General features: G+C 57.2%; 1 protein-coding gene across 1 annotated transcript in view; it reads right to left on the bottom strand.

Moving 5' to 3' along the window:
* CFAP46 (cilia and flagella associated protein 46) overlaps positions 1–14,748 on the bottom strand; it is a 90,366-nt gene that overhangs the window by 65,574 nt on the left and 10,044 nt on the right. Inside the window, exons 10-18 of the mRNA XM_040624290.1 lie at positions 11,321–11,419; positions 9,567–9,757; positions 5,587–5,815; positions 5,354–5,474; positions 4,001–4,124; positions 3,638–3,768; positions 2,700–2,827; positions 1,657–1,790; positions 133–345 (exon numbers count right to left, since the gene is read on the bottom strand). Coding sequence (XP_040480224.1) covers positions 133–345; positions 1,657–1,790; positions 2,700–2,827; positions 3,638–3,768; positions 4,001–4,124; positions 5,354–5,474; positions 5,587–5,815; positions 9,567–9,757; positions 11,321–11,419 — 1,370 coding nt within the window. The remainder of the gene's footprint in view (positions 1–132; positions 346–1,656; positions 1,791–2,699; positions 2,828–3,637; positions 3,769–4,000; positions 4,125–5,353; positions 5,475–5,586; positions 5,816–9,566; positions 9,758–11,320; positions 11,420–14,748) is intronic.

The raw sequence follows: 14,748 nt of genomic DNA, 5'->3' as shown, positions 1-14,748 counted from the left end.
GGGGGGGGGGGGGGGCAGCGGACCCACGTGCGAACCCACAGTTCCCAGGCCCGAACCAAGGTCTCTCAGGGCATCAGGGTGGAGCCAGGCCGGGAGTCAGGCGTGCACACAGTGCCAGCCGGCCACACCTACCCGCTGTGGCCCGTGGCCTTGACGATGCTCAGGAGGTGGTCCAAGGCGTCCACAAGCTCCTTCTGCCTCCCGGCCGCGATGAGGTGCTGGTTGTGGTTCAGGACGTAGACCACCGCGTTCTGCACGATCCAGCCCTCCTGGATCTCTCGTCCAATCTCAGCGGACCGTAGCCAGCTGTTCATGGCACTCTGCGACAGACTCTCGATCCAGTTCCTGCGGAACACACCCCATCAAGCTCCTCCTTTGACGGAAGACCGCCACTCCAGACACAAACAAGACAGCTGCCAGTGGCCCAGCTGTCTGTGGCATCTGGGGTCAGAAAGGTGCCCCTGACAGGGGTTGCCCGCCGTGACCCACCGTGTTCCCTCCTGGGGCCTGGCCCTGCCCAGCGCGTCCCGTCCCCCAGCTGGACGTGCTCCCTCAGCACTGGGTTCCTGCACATGTGAATCACACCGTCTCACTCCGTGCCTCGCCCACAAAGCTTCCTCGGGCCGCCGGCTGCCCGTCCACCCCGGCAGCCACCCCTCACCCTCGCCCTCCGCAGGGCGGCCCGTTCTCTTGGACCCGTGTTCCCAACACCTGTTTGGTAAAGGGCCAGACAGCAAGTATGCTAGGCTTTGAGCCGCAGGTAGTCTCTGCTGCACATTTTTCTCTATTTTACTTTACAGATTTTTAATACGTCAAAACCACTCTATGCACGTGGGCTGTACAGAAGCAGCCGTGGGTCAGGTGTGGCCTGAGCCGTGGTTCACTGCGCCTCATCCACAGGCATGCACCCCCCGCCCCAGCCACATGGCAGTAGGCTCCCGGGGCCCAGGCCGCGCACTGTGTGACGCTCTGAGGACTGAGGCAAACACACCCGCCACGTAACAAACACCAAGACACATGTCCGTGCGCCAAATGAGTGTGCCGCCCTCCACGGGAGCAGGTGGCGGCCGAGAGCCAGCAAACAGGCTGGGTGAAGCCGACAGAGAAGGAGGCTCACCGCCCCCTTCAGTGAGCGAGCCGTTGGAGGGGTGGCGGCTCCTGTGAGAAGTGTGGGTATTCACTCGTTACCACATTCGCTTTTAAAAATACTTGGTTTTAGATTAAAGATGACTAAACCCCGTCACTGTTAACACAGCACCTCAAACTCATGGGTGTTTCTGTGGCGGCAGCTCACGTGGCATGTCTTCTGGGCTATTCTGCACAAAGCGCTCCTTCCCATCCACACTCTGGGGACGGAGGCCCAGACGCCGTGGGCAGGTCCCGTGGCAAGAGCTGACCACGGCTCCTCCTCTGAGCACGGAGCCACTCCCCTTCCATACTCCCACCGCGAAGACCATCCCCTGTGCCCCCGCTGTCGCGAATAACAGACTAACTGGAAGGAGCCACGTCTGTCACACACGACACAAACCACGCCCCTGGTCTGGGCCCAGCCACCCCGAGTCTGTGCCCTGCCGCCCGCAGCCAGGCAGCCCGTGTTCCGTGGACAAGCCATGCCCGCAGCTGTGGGGGATGCCTGGGCCCCATCAGGCCACCTACTGGTACGTGATCCACTGTGAGCTGTCCTCCGGGGCCTCGACTGTGTAGCCGGCCGAGTGCTGGCTCAGGTCCTCCGGGGGCTCGGGATGGTTATTTAGCTCCACGCCCTCTGAGCGCAGCAAGTGGACAGTGGCCTGTGAAGGAAGTGGGCGGCAGGAGCGGTCACGGGCGCAGGCTCCCGGTGCCAGGCGGGAACGTACAGCCAGGCACGAGTGGGCAGACACTGTGATGAACCCCATGGTCTTCTCAGAGTGTCCTCCCCGCCCCCCAGCTGCCCCCACCTCACCCACAAGTACTGTGTCTCAGGAAGAGAAGCCCAGCACAGTCCTGGTCACACCATGGCTCAGACACAGTCACTTCTGAGCGTCTGCCTCCCAACCCAGGCACTCTGCGAGTGTGCGGAGACACTGACAGCTGCTGAGAGCGCCGGCACGGATGGAGGGGCTGCATGGGGCGGGGGGGGGGCGGTCCTGCCAGCACCGGCTGTCGCCTTCCCAGCACCGGCTCTGCCCCTGTCGTCACCATGTCCCCAGCTCACGGCACAGACTCAATCATTCAGTGAGTGCTCTGGTCAGGTTTCCCCACGGACCCCAAGACAAACAGTCCAAAGTGGTCCTGAGAATGATGAAGTCACAAAATGTCACCACGGTCACCTCCCTGGGCGGAGTGCAGGTGGCGTGGCAGAGAGCTCAGCCCCGGGGCCCCAGCACTGACCCTGGGGTCCTGTGTGCTGTCTCTGGGAGAAAGGCCAGCCCACCTCCGACGGAAGTAGATAAAACACGCACACCTCACTCAAAGTGCTGTCGAAGCAAACACCCCCAAAATGCAACAGTCGCCTCAGTACCTACATAACTTTGGGTTTGAGATTCAGAAACGATTTCTAAGGAAAATGTGTATTGACACAATCGCAATACATTTGCGAACCCAGGAAACGCCCGTCCTCTGCGCTGGCATTTCAGGAGACGGTCTCGGGGTGAGCGCCCCACACCCGTGCAGGGGCCACGCTGAGCGCACACCCGCGACACCGCTGAGCAGGGACGCACCTCTGCATTGATGAACCCCACCTCGGCGAACTTCCGGAGCAGGCTGGGGGACACCTGCCTCTGCAGGGTGACCTCCGACTGGCCCACGGCGTTCTGGGCCAGGCTGTCTCCACCCTTCTTCTTCTTTCCTGGGGACAGGGCGGCGCTTTAGCCTCAGTCTGACATGCCCGTCTTTTCGAGCAAATAAAATACAAGGATTCCTGGCCCAGGAAGGGGCCGGAGGAAAAGTGGGCAGGGCTCCCCTGGCGGGGGGTGGCTAAGGAGTCCCCAAAACCAGCTCAGCCCCAGCTCATCTTGAGCTGACGGCCCCGACAACACAGTCTTGGTTCTCCTTGTGCAGTTTTGCCACTCGAGAAGCCCCCGGCCCCACCAAGCCTGCAGCACCCACGTCCCTGGCCATCTGGGACCCCTGGCACGTCCCAGTGTCCTAACTGCCCACTAGACCGGAACTCCTCCAGGGAGCCGCCCACCGAACTGTCCCCGGCCTCCAGCCCCACTCCCAACCACACTGCCTGCCCACGCTCGGCCCCACCTTCACGGTCACCTCTGCCCTCTGCCCCCAGGCTGCCAGCCCAGTGGCCTCTGTTCTCTTGATCACAGCAGGTGCTGTCCCCTTTCTCAGCCCCTGACGACCTCGAGTGACCAGAGCAAGCAGACAAGGGCCAGAGCAGCCAACAGCATGGAGGGCCCGATGGGCACAGGGAGCTGGTTTCCAGCACCGCCGCACGGACCCAGACCCTGGCCTCTAGCAGGAGCCTGTCCCACAGACCACCCTGAGCTGACAGCCCCTGCCCAGCCACTGCCCGCAGCACCGAGGCACCACGGCCGGGGCAGCCACACGCCCTCTCCGGCTGCGGGTTTCGGAGAACGCACAAAGCCCTGAGCTGTGCCCCGGCTGGCGCCTTAGCGCACGTGCACGAGGGTGTGGGCCCTGGTACCTTTCTTCAGCCGCGCCACCTTCTTCACCTTGACGTTGTCATACAGGAGGCAGAAGCGGCTGGCGGCACGGCAAACATCCCACACACCTTGCTTCCGGGCGACTTTGGCGAGCTCTGCCCAGATCTGGATTCTGCTCACCAGACAAGGAGGAGGGTCAATACGTGAGTGGGTGGCGAGATGAGGAACAGCCCGAACCGCCGCTCTGCACGAGGGGGCACCGGTGGTTCCACGGTTTGGTGGCAGGTGCCCGTGTGCTTCCCTCCAGGGCCGTCTGCCCTACAACTGTGTGCGGACGACCCAGCAGAGCTGGTGCCGGGCGGCCACGTGACTCAGACGCCTGCGGGGCCGCACCCCTCACCCACCTCTCCTTGTCGTTCTCGTTCCCCAGACGCCGCAGGTGCCCGGCAGCTTTGTCCACGCTGATGATGTGGTGCCGCGCCTTCGCAAACAGGTAGGTGAACCGGCCCCTGATTTTCCCCACGGAAACTGAGGGCGGAAATGGAAATGCCAGGCTGACGCGCGAACGTTAAGGGAACCCAGGACTGGGAAGAGCTGTGTCTCTGTCCCTGGGACCCTGTGCCATGGGCACGGCGGCCGCGTGCGGCAGCCCAGGCTCCGTAGGCCCAGCAGACGTGAGGTGGGGTCCTCTGGTGGTCTCTCCCTCACACCGGCCCCTGCCCGATGCCCCGCCCGCCCCCACGGCCTGGCCCTTTGATCTGCTTGGTGGTGGGGGCTCCTCCCGGTAAATGGGGCACAAGTGAAGAGAGCTCGGCCTCCCTGAGCGCCGGGCTGCCCAGCACGGCGGCACAGGGCATGTGGCACATGCTGCTCTCTCAGCCAACGCGCCAGCCACCTCCAGGAGACAGCCCTCAGGGCCCCCCGAAGCCCCTCAGCATGCAGGGCCATGAGGCCTATTCCAGCTGGGTCGCTGGGTCGCTGGCGGGCCGGCACCACAGCGGCTGACCGGCGCACATCAGGACTGCTGACACAGCCCCACACTTCTGGGGTGCGGGCCACATCCCAGAGCGGTCCTCTCCCCACTGCTGGGGCATGACAGCTGGGGGAGCAGAGCCTTGGGGCGGCCTTGGGTGGGGCTCCCCAGCTGGCCACAGACCTGCCGTCCACAAGGACGTGATGTGCTTGGCGGATCCGTGATGATGGGCAGAACTGCACCCCCAAAACTGTATGATGAAGCCCTAACCCTAGAACCTCAGAATGTGACCTTATTTGTTGTGTCTTTACAGGGGCAATTGAGTTAAAATGAGATCATTAGGGTGGGCCCTAATCTGTTGTGACAGATGCCCTTAAAAGGGAGGAACTCCGGACCCAGAGAAACAAGTACTGAGGGAAGATGGTGTGAAGACAGAGAAGACTGCTGTCTGCAAGCCCAAGGGGGCTGGAGCCACCCTCCACCCGACCTCAGGGGGAGTTCCTAGCCCTGCTGACACCTTATCTGGACCCCTGGCCTCCAGCCCCTGACGGTCGGTCCTGCTGGGAAGGAGGTCCTTGGTGACGGCGGCCGAGCTGGGACACAGCCTGGCGCTTTCAGAGACCAGACTGCACGCACATCAAGGCCTGGACGGGCGGGTTCAGAACTTAGGCGGGCACAGCATGGTCCTCAGTGCCGGGCTGGGGGTCTGCCCCAGACGGCATGAGGCTCAGGACGGCTGCTGAGCAGAAACACGCTGGGCTCCGGGAGTGACAGCAGTTTGTACCTTTGGCCTCGTTCTCGCTGTCGAGCACAATCTGGAAGGTGTCGGGGGCCAGCGCCAGGCCTGCATTCACCAGCAGAGCCCGCTTCCTCCTGACGCTATCTTTTGGGATGGCTTTCTTCGCCTATAACAGAAAGGGATGGTATGATGGGCAGGCTATACATCATCTTAAGTGACCCTGTCCCCGGGCTGTTCTGTAGGCCCCCAGTCCCTGGGCAACCCCAGTCCCATGGCACCTGCTCAATGGCCATGATGGCCTTGTCCTCGGCACGCTGTGGGGACTGGTACAGCATGGTACACAGGTGCAGCCGGTTCAAGGCCATGGTGAGCTTTTCCTGGTAGAGGCCCAGGCTGTCCAAGAGCACGGCCTTCTGCAGGTGCCGCATGGCCGGCTCCAGCCGGTCCTCGTCCTCCTCGATGTGCGCCATCTCCATGTGCACTTGGCAACGGAGCAGGACCATGAGGCTGGGGGAGGACAGCATGGTGTGACATGGGCCTGGGGCATGCTGACTTCCTGTGAGACCCTCCTGGCGCTTGGGCTCTCCAGCATCCTTCAGCTCCCGCCCAGCTTGGCCTGGAGGACTCTCGGGGGGTGGGGGGACAAGCAGGGAGGTCCCTGCAGAACAGCTAGGACCTGGGCTCTAGGGCTGAGAAGCAGCAAGTCAGCAGACTGGGGACCATGCCAGTGAGACCTGCTGGGTGGAGGACTCCATGGACATGGGAAGCCTGTGACGCTGCCACCACCACTCTGTCCTCAGGTACCGTCCCAACCACTGTGCACCACTGCCACCTGCTGCCTACGGCAGAAGCCTGCTCTTCGCCCCCCTGCTCTGGTCTTAGCAGCTGAAGTACACCCCCCACTCAGAATGGCCACCACGTCCCACCACATCCCATTCTGTGCATGTCAGTGAAGTGTCCTCAGAGCTTTTCCATCCACACGAGGCAGAGACCCCACATCACAGCCACTGCCCTGGGACACCAGCATTAGCAAATCCAACAAGTCCGGCCGAACACAAGTTCTGCAGGGCCCATGAACGGACGGAGCAGATGGAGGTATAAATGCCATGTGGTCTGCCTGCGACCTCAGGGACAAGGAGGCAGGACGTGCCTGTGGCTTCACCCACGCCCGTGAGGGGCCCCTGGTTAGTGCCAGGGGTGAGGTCCATGCTCCGCGTCAGGGAACCAGGCTCTGCAGACTCTGCCCAGAGTGGGCCATGTTTCTGGGGCAGGCCCTGCACTGAATCACGCTCTTCTGGGCAGCATGAGCCCGGATCCCACAATGGGAGACCCGTACAGGGCCGACGGAGCCAAGGAGCTGGCTGAGGCAAGCCAACACCACGCAGACTGCAGAGGGGGCGACACAGAGGGACAATCCACGTCTGGAACAATTTGGCAGAGCACGGGGCCACTGAGCCAAGGAGGCGAGATCGGAGCACAGCCGGGGCCGCTGAAGTCACAGGTGGGACGGAGGGAGGGGCTCCGCAGTGCCGGAGACCAGACCTGTAGGAGCTGTTCATCACCAGACATGCAAACTTAACACCTACCACAACAAAAATGAACGCTTCTGCGAGAGGCCGGCAGAAGCCAAGCACTTCTTAGGGCATCACCCACGATGTCCAGCACACAGCAAATAACACTAGACGTGCACGGAGAGAGAAAAACGTGAGCCACAGTCAGGCTTTGGGAAGGGTCAGGTGTTGGGTCTACCAGATAAATCCTTCTGTGCAAATATTACGATACAAATATAAATGTATTCAAAAACCTGACAGAAGACAATGCTAAGGACGGAACAGATACGGAATCTCGGGAGAGGAGAACCCACAAACTGAGACACTAGAGCTCAGGAAGGAAACGTGAAGTGGGAAAGCTCCTGCTTGGGGCTCACAGCTGGAAATGGGGAGGAAGAGCCAGTGAGCCAAAAATCATCCATCGGAGGGACCGATTGAAGTAGATTATTTATTTATTTATTTACTTATTTATTTAATTTTTAAAATTTTTTTAAAAGATTTTATTTATTTATTTGAGAGACAGCCAGCCAGCGAGAGAGGGAACACAAGCAGGGGGAGTGGGAGAGGAAGAAGCAGGCTCCCAGCGGAGGAGCCTGATGTGGGGCTCGATCCCAGAACGCCGGGATCACACCCTGAGCCGAAGGCAGACGCTTAACGACTGAGCCACCCAGGCGCCCCTGAAGAAGATTTTAAAAATGAGCGGAGGCTTGGGACTTGAGGGCAGTATTCAGGGCACGTGCGAAACTCAAGTCCCAGGAGGCAGAGAGTGAGGATGACAGATAACAGCTACTAATTTCTGATGAGAGGCCACGTCACATGTCTGAGCATCTCAGCAGACCCGAGGAGGAGTTTTTAAAGGCTCCCGGGAATTCCACGATCAGAACTCCGAATAAAGAAAGGGGCAGAAGGACACGCAGTATGTGGCGGAACCACGCTGGAAACTGTGCACCTTTTTTGCAGGAACTACGGCAGCCAGAAGAAACAAAACAGCCTCTTCCAAGTGTTTAAAAAAGAAAAATATCTGCAAACCCAGAACCCAGTAACCAGTGACAATAGTCTTCAAAGATGAGAGTCACGGAAAGTCATTTTCAGATCAACCAGAGTTCATCACCAGCAGGAAGGTCTTTGGGCTGGGTTAGAGCAGGCAGGAACTTGGATGTGTGGGAAGAAAAGAAGAGCCAATGGGATGAGCAAAGTAGGTAAACATGAGAAACTACTGTTTTTGTCTGTAATTTTCTTAAAAACAAACAAGGAAGCAAAGAAAACCACTGGCTGTAAGACCAGATGACAGCAGTGCAAAGTGAGGTAGTTCTATTTATACGTAAGATACGTCGCACTACGTCCAGACGTGAAACCCACGATCACAACAGCGGAAAGGAAGTGGGTGCAGTGAGGGGGGAGAAGCAGCACAGGGTCCACCGTCGGGACGTGAGGAGGGGTGCGCAACCGGCCCACGTGGACGTCACTGCCCGAGGACCCGTATTACTGGCCCTTGAGCAACCCTCCACCCCAGGAGGTATGGTGGGGAAACAAAGAAGCCAGCGCAGGAAGTGGAACAGAATTCTAAAAATTAACCTCAAGGAAGGCAGGGAAGGACCAGCAGGAAGCAGAAGGGATGAGCAGAAAGAAATGAGGTCAAAGACAAGCTCAATGCAACACCAAACACAAAGGGGCTAGAGCTCCAGTCACCACACAGATGGTCCCAGTAGACGAAAGGAAGATGGGTGGATGCTGCCCACCAGATGCGAGCTTCAAGCCCTAAAACGGCAGCTCCTGCCCCTCTTCTCCCTGCTCTACTGTCTTCTTAGCACATAACACAGCCAGCCTACTCAAAGCAGAGCGGAGGTGCAGGTGTGGGTGCAGGTGTAGTCGGAGGTGCGGGTGCAGGTGCGGGTGCAGGTGTGGGTGCAGGTGTGGATGCAGTATAGACGCAGGTGCCGGTGCGGGTGCAGGTGTGGGTGCGGGTGCAGGTGTGGATGCAGTATAGACGCAGGTGCCAGTGCAGGTGCAGGTGTGGGTGCAGGTACAGGTATAGCCGGAGGTGCGGGTATAGCTGGAGGTGTGGTGTGGGTGCAGGTATAGACAGAGGTGCGGTGCAGGTGTGGGTGCTGGTGCAGGTGTGGGTGCAGGTGCTTGGCTGTACACCCTCATGGCACGTCTCTAGGACCTGCTGTTGTGCCTGGCCCAGGGGAGGTGCTCAGCAAGCATGTGATGAATGCATCCAATCCAGTGCGGACAGAAGGCATGGTGCCGCACACCTCAGCACAGACCCGTTGGGTGTTCCAGACACCGGGTGATGGGCACTGGCTTCATGGCCAGCGTGCGCCACGCTGTGGCCATGGCAGTCTCTTCCGTCAGAGTCTGTAGGGCAGAGACAACTCCGAGGAGGTTAGACCTAACTGTTGCTGTCAGTGTGTACCTGCAGCCTCCTGGAGCCTCGAGGCTGGGACCCGGGCTGGCCTGAGCTTGATGTCAGCCAGTGGGGAGGGCCACCCAGCCCTGACCTGGGGCACCCTCATGGCTTCGTCCCCGTGGCAGCTGTGCAAGCCCTTTCTGATACAGGCCGAGTTTCCCGCTGGCACCACCTTCTGGGGGAAATGCGCTGGATCTCATCTTTTTCCTGCTGCTAAAGGGTTCTGCCCCAGCCCTCCCCACACGAGCATGCCCCTCTCTGAGAGGACAGCCCCGGACCGGGAGGCACAAGCTACCTGTCCACCTTCTCCAGGATGTCCGCGATGTTGGTCAGCGGCTTGCGCAGGTGGTGCCGCAAGTTGTGCTGCAGCAAAGGGAGACACATGTTCCACTGGGTGGTGCACACTGCGTGGATGAGCCCGGGCTCGGCCAGGCGCACGGCTCGCTGCAGCGCCACGTCGAGTCTCTGCACTATGTTCAGTTGGGTCTGCACGGAACACACAGGCCAGTCTGTGAAGACTGACGGTGAGGCCCGCGTGCCACCTGGGGAGCTGGAGGGTCGGAGGCAGCGGGTGGGGCCAGGGCCCCAAGTCCAAGTCTGTCTGTGGCAATGGCCCCGTTCATCTTTTCTAGAAGGGACTAGTTGTCTAGAAGATACTTCCTTAAGGCCTAAAGTGGGCTCTGCACACCCATGGATGTGCTTCTCTTCCACGAGTTGATTCTATCCAAGTGTACGTATCTCTCGGGCTTGTATATTCACTGTGGCCGGTGGCCAGTTATGTTTACAGCCCAAAGAACATCTCCTCTGTTCTGTGCTACCTGCGCCCTTCCCACCAGACAGGCTCTGGTCCCACGTTTGAGGATGTGTGGAACGGCTTACGGCCCCACGCTTCCTCGGAGCCCCGAAGGCTCTCTGGAGGCGCCACGAGCTAACCCCACGAGTGCCCGCCGCGGCTCCAGACCAACACCACTCCTCTGTCCAATAGATTTTTTTTCCTTTTAAGCTGCAAAACTGTCATTAAAGAGTAGTCTAAAATAATCTCTGGGTTCCTTTCCTGGCAGGGGCTGCTTGTCCAAATCCTACTGCATTAAATAAGCAGATGGGCGAGTGCAGCCAAGCTCACGTCGCCTGTAATTCTCTGCCACCATGTTTAGACAGCTGCTGCCATGCCAGCTCATCAGAAAGACAGCTGCCTCCTCTCTAACTGCAGACGGAACGTGGCAAACAAGTCCACCGTTTCCAAATGGAGCAGCTGAGGAAGAGCGGCTCCCGTGAGCATGATACCCCACCCCCCCAGTGAGGGTCCTCTGGACTTGCCTTCCCTGGGCTCCCCACCTCTTCCCCTGTGCCCCTGGGTTCCCCGCCTCTCCCTCCATGCCCCTGGGGTCCTGCCTCTCCCCACGCACCCCTGGGCTCCCCGCCTCCCCCCACGCACCCCTGGGCTTCCCCCTCCCTCCACCCATCCCTGGGCTCCTTGCCTCTCCCCACCTATCCTGGGGTCCCTGTATCCCCAACAACCTCTGATGACCCTCTTCTGCCCACCCCCAGATCTCCCCCTTCCCTCCATCCCTTACAACAACCTTACCACCTTCCCAGAGCCCCCCAGGTTTCCAGGCCCAGTGAGGCTGACGGACCCACACTGTGGCAGGGGGTGAGTTTGCCTTCCTGGACATGAGTCACAGTGGCAAAGAGCCAGGACAGGCACACAAAGGCGCTGACCAACGGCGAGTGCTATCAGTGTGCGTGGGGGGTGGGGGGAGAGCAGCTCCACACAGGCTGCAGGAGGGCTCGCCAGAGGCTCACCCTGGGCCCCCGTCCCCAGCCCAGCACACAGGTTGCATGACCCCAACACACCCGGGAGGCAAGATGGCCCTGGGAGCCATGAGGGCCTGTGCTCACTGGTGGGGTTCCTGCCAGAAAGGCTGTGTTCATGGGTGGGAACCCGAGGCACGGGAGGCCGGCCTTGTGTCCCCCCTCGCCCGGGAGCCAGGAGTTTCCAGGAAATGTGCAAAACCTTTCAGCGATGCTGACTCCTGTTCAGGGATTTACCTCAACGGCTGCTCGGACATAGATCTTAACTTTACTTTCGAGTCTTAAAGCTTCTAATTCATACTCCAGGCATTCAATTTCGATCAGCTTCCCAGGATCCTGCAGGACACACACAGTTTTTGTATACAGGAGAGATTTTTAGTGAAAGCAATCACGTACATTAACTTCAAAGACCGTTTTAAAATACAACTAATGTGCCGGTAGAAACTCAACAACAAAAAAACATAAGCGAATACAAAGACATACAACAAAAACTAAAATGTTCCCCCAAAATGCGAAGATTTAAGTGAGAAAGCAAACAGAGTTTTTTTGATACCTTTTTAATCATGGGGGGAAAAGATAGTTAATTTCACTGGACATTGAATTTTTGCAGAATTACACCAACTTCAGATAAACTCATAAAATTTGGCAAACGTGTTTTCTTTTACTTAGTCCCTGACAGGGCCAGGATGAGCTCCTTGCTTGGCCGAGGTCGAGGCGGTGGGCAGCACGAACCTGGGATTTGTCTTCACAGGGCACACTTGGCTTCTACAAAACTGCTAAGCTTTTCCAAAGGCGCTGTGCCATTCTGCGTTCCCGCCGGCTGTGACAAGAGCTGCGGCTTCCCCACACCCTCTCTCACGTGGAGTGCGGTCAGTCTCTAATTGCAGCCAGTCCAGTAGGTGTGTCACTGTGAGTTTGTACAGAACGTACATTGGTCTCCGCCTCGGTTCCCAGCACAGAGCTCCTGAAACCCTAGTAATGCTCGAGTGATGGAGCACCAGGGGCATCTTTCCTTCTAAAGACGTAACTCCCATGGGCTCCTGGGTGGGGGCTGGTCACACAAAGACCAAGCCATGATTACAAGCCTGGGATTCTCAGCCCTGCCCCCATCCTCCAGAAATGCATCAATAATTGGGTCGTGCCTACGTGAGGAAGCCCCCATAGATTCCCAATAGTACAGGGTTCGGGGAGCCTCCAGGTTGGTAAACATGTCCACATACTGGGAGGGTGGCCCACCCCAACTCCACAGGGACAGAAGCTCCTGCCCTCCCAGACCTCACCCTCTAGAGCTCTTCATCTGCATCCTTATTATATAATAAACTGGTAAATGTGTTTCCCTGAATTCTGTGAGCTGCTCCGGAAAATTAACCAAACCCAAGAAGGGGATTGTGGGAACCCCTCATTTGTAGGCAAAAAGGACAGAAGTTGTGGGTAACTTGGGGCCTTCTACTCACCACTGGCACCAAAGTGGGGGAGCAATTTTGTGGGACTGAGTCCTTCTCCTGTGGGATCTGATGTTGTCTCCAATAAGAGCAACGGAACTGTCTCAAATTGTAAGACACCCAGCTGGTGTCTGAGACTTGCTCGCTGTGGGGAAAACCCACACACATTTGGTGTTGGCGGTGCCGGAAGTGCACGGTTCTGCGGGAAAGCAAGGCAGAAACAGGACTTGGAAAACCAGCTCCTCCCAGAGTAGTCAACATCACAAGTAACGATAATTCCACACCTTTTCCTCTTCCCATCCATGTATTTTCACTGGGGGAAGTGTCTATTCAGAGCTTTCCGGTTTTGTTTTGTTTTGTTTTGTTTTTTTGGTTGTTTGTTTTCTTGAGTATTGAGAGTTCTCTGCATATTCTGGATATGACGTCCTTTATCAGATATGTGATTTGCAGACATTTTTACTCAGGACCTGGTTTGTATTTTCATTTTCTGAACAGTATCAAAGAACAAGATTCTTCATTTTAACAAAATGTATCAATTTCGTGTACGAATTATGCTCTTGACATCAATCGAAGAACTCTTTGCCTGACTCAAAGTCACAAAGAGTTGGGCTTGTTTGTTCTTCTGAAGTGGCAGAGTTTTGACACTCAGAGTTAGGTCCACGACGCATTTTGAGCTAATTTCTGTATGTGGTGTGAAATGGGGAGCCAATGCTTTTTTGTTTGTTTTTAACATGTGGCTATTCCCCTGCTCCAGTACCATTTGTTTAAAAGACAAATTTTTTATCCACTGAAAGCCATTTCAGTGACGCCTCTGTCAAAAGTCAAATGGCCATATGTTTGCGGGTCTGACCCTGGGCTCATTCCATCCACGTCACTTCCTTCAGGCCAACGCCACACCGGCTTAACTACTGCATCTTTACCATACGTCCCGGAGCGAGGTAGAGTACATCTTCTGACACTGTTCTGTGTTTCCAGAGTGGCTTCTCGTTCTCTTGGCTCCTTTGCATTTCCATACAAGTTTCATGATCAGTGTGTCCGTTTCCGATGCACTCCTACTAGGACTCTGCTCAGGAGCACGCCCAAGCCACCATCCGACCTGCCTTGGTGCTCTCCAGCCTCTGCTGCACCCACCCTGCATGCCCGTCCCACCTCTCCCACCTGGCAGTCCTATCCAAGTACTACCAGACTGTCGAGGTCCAAGTGAAGTTTTTTTCCTTTTTTAGAACAATTTCCAGATCAACATAACCACAAATATGACTGATTTCCCTTCTGCTGAACTGCACCATGAAAGGGGCACTACTCTGCAGCTCCATTTGGAGGGAAACTTCTGAGAAGCAGCTGATATCTAAGACTCACAGGTACTGTGGGACTAAACACAGCAGGTGCTTAATGGAAAGGGCAGGAAGTGATGCTGGTGCTAATGGTCCCACTGTCCGAGCGGATCCTCCCTCCACCTCTCTCGCCCTCACGGGCAGCAGCACCCACAGCAGCACCTGCTGTCCCCTGGCATTACGTCCCACAGCGCCAGCGCCGGCGGCGAAGTGAGCCTCTAGTCGTGCAAGAGCCCGTGCGGCTTCTTGAGTCATAACACGGACACCTGAAGCATGCACTCTGAGAAACTCCTGGCAGGAATGTCAAGTTTTCTTTGGAGGGCAATATTGTAATATGTATTTTAAAATCTTGAAAGTGGGGCGCCTGGATGGGGCAGTTGTTAAGCATCTGCCTTTGGCTCAGGGCGTGATCCCGGTGTTCTGGGATCGAGCCCCACATCAGGCTTCTCTGCTGGGAGCCTGCTTCTCCCTCTCCCACTCCCCCTGCTTGTGTTCCCTCTCTCGCTGGCTGTCTCTCTCTGTCAAATAAATAAATAAAATCTTTTAAAAAAAAATCCTGAAAGTGAAATTCCCAAGTAATTTCAGGTCCATGAACTTGCTTTAGGAACAAAAACCTAAGTTCAGATAAAAGCTTTAGGCACAAAATGTTGACTGCAGCCCTTTATGTAAAAGCAAAGAGTAACAGGATTGAAGCGTCCAATAATGGGGCTGAGGAATAAGTTTTGGATCATGAATATTATGAAATATGGTGCAGCCCTTCAGATGAATCGCGTAAACAGCTGGCGGCAACACAGGCCGCTGCTGCCACGGAGGCGAGAGCTCGTGACGCACATGTCACATCATCTCAACGGGGTGAAATGCACGTGTGGAAAACTGGCAGCATGTTACCAAC

Source organism: Ursus maritimus, unplaced genomic scaffold, assembly GCF_017311325.1.
Source record: "Ursus maritimus isolate PB19 unplaced genomic scaffold, ASM1731132v1 scaffold_7, whole genome shotgun sequence".
NCBI classification, from domain to species: Eukaryota; Metazoa; Chordata; class Mammalia; order Carnivora; family Ursidae; genus Ursus; species Ursus maritimus.
The sequence above is the reverse complement of the archived record's forward strand: the minus strand, read 5'-3'. Positions and strand labels throughout refer to the sequence as shown.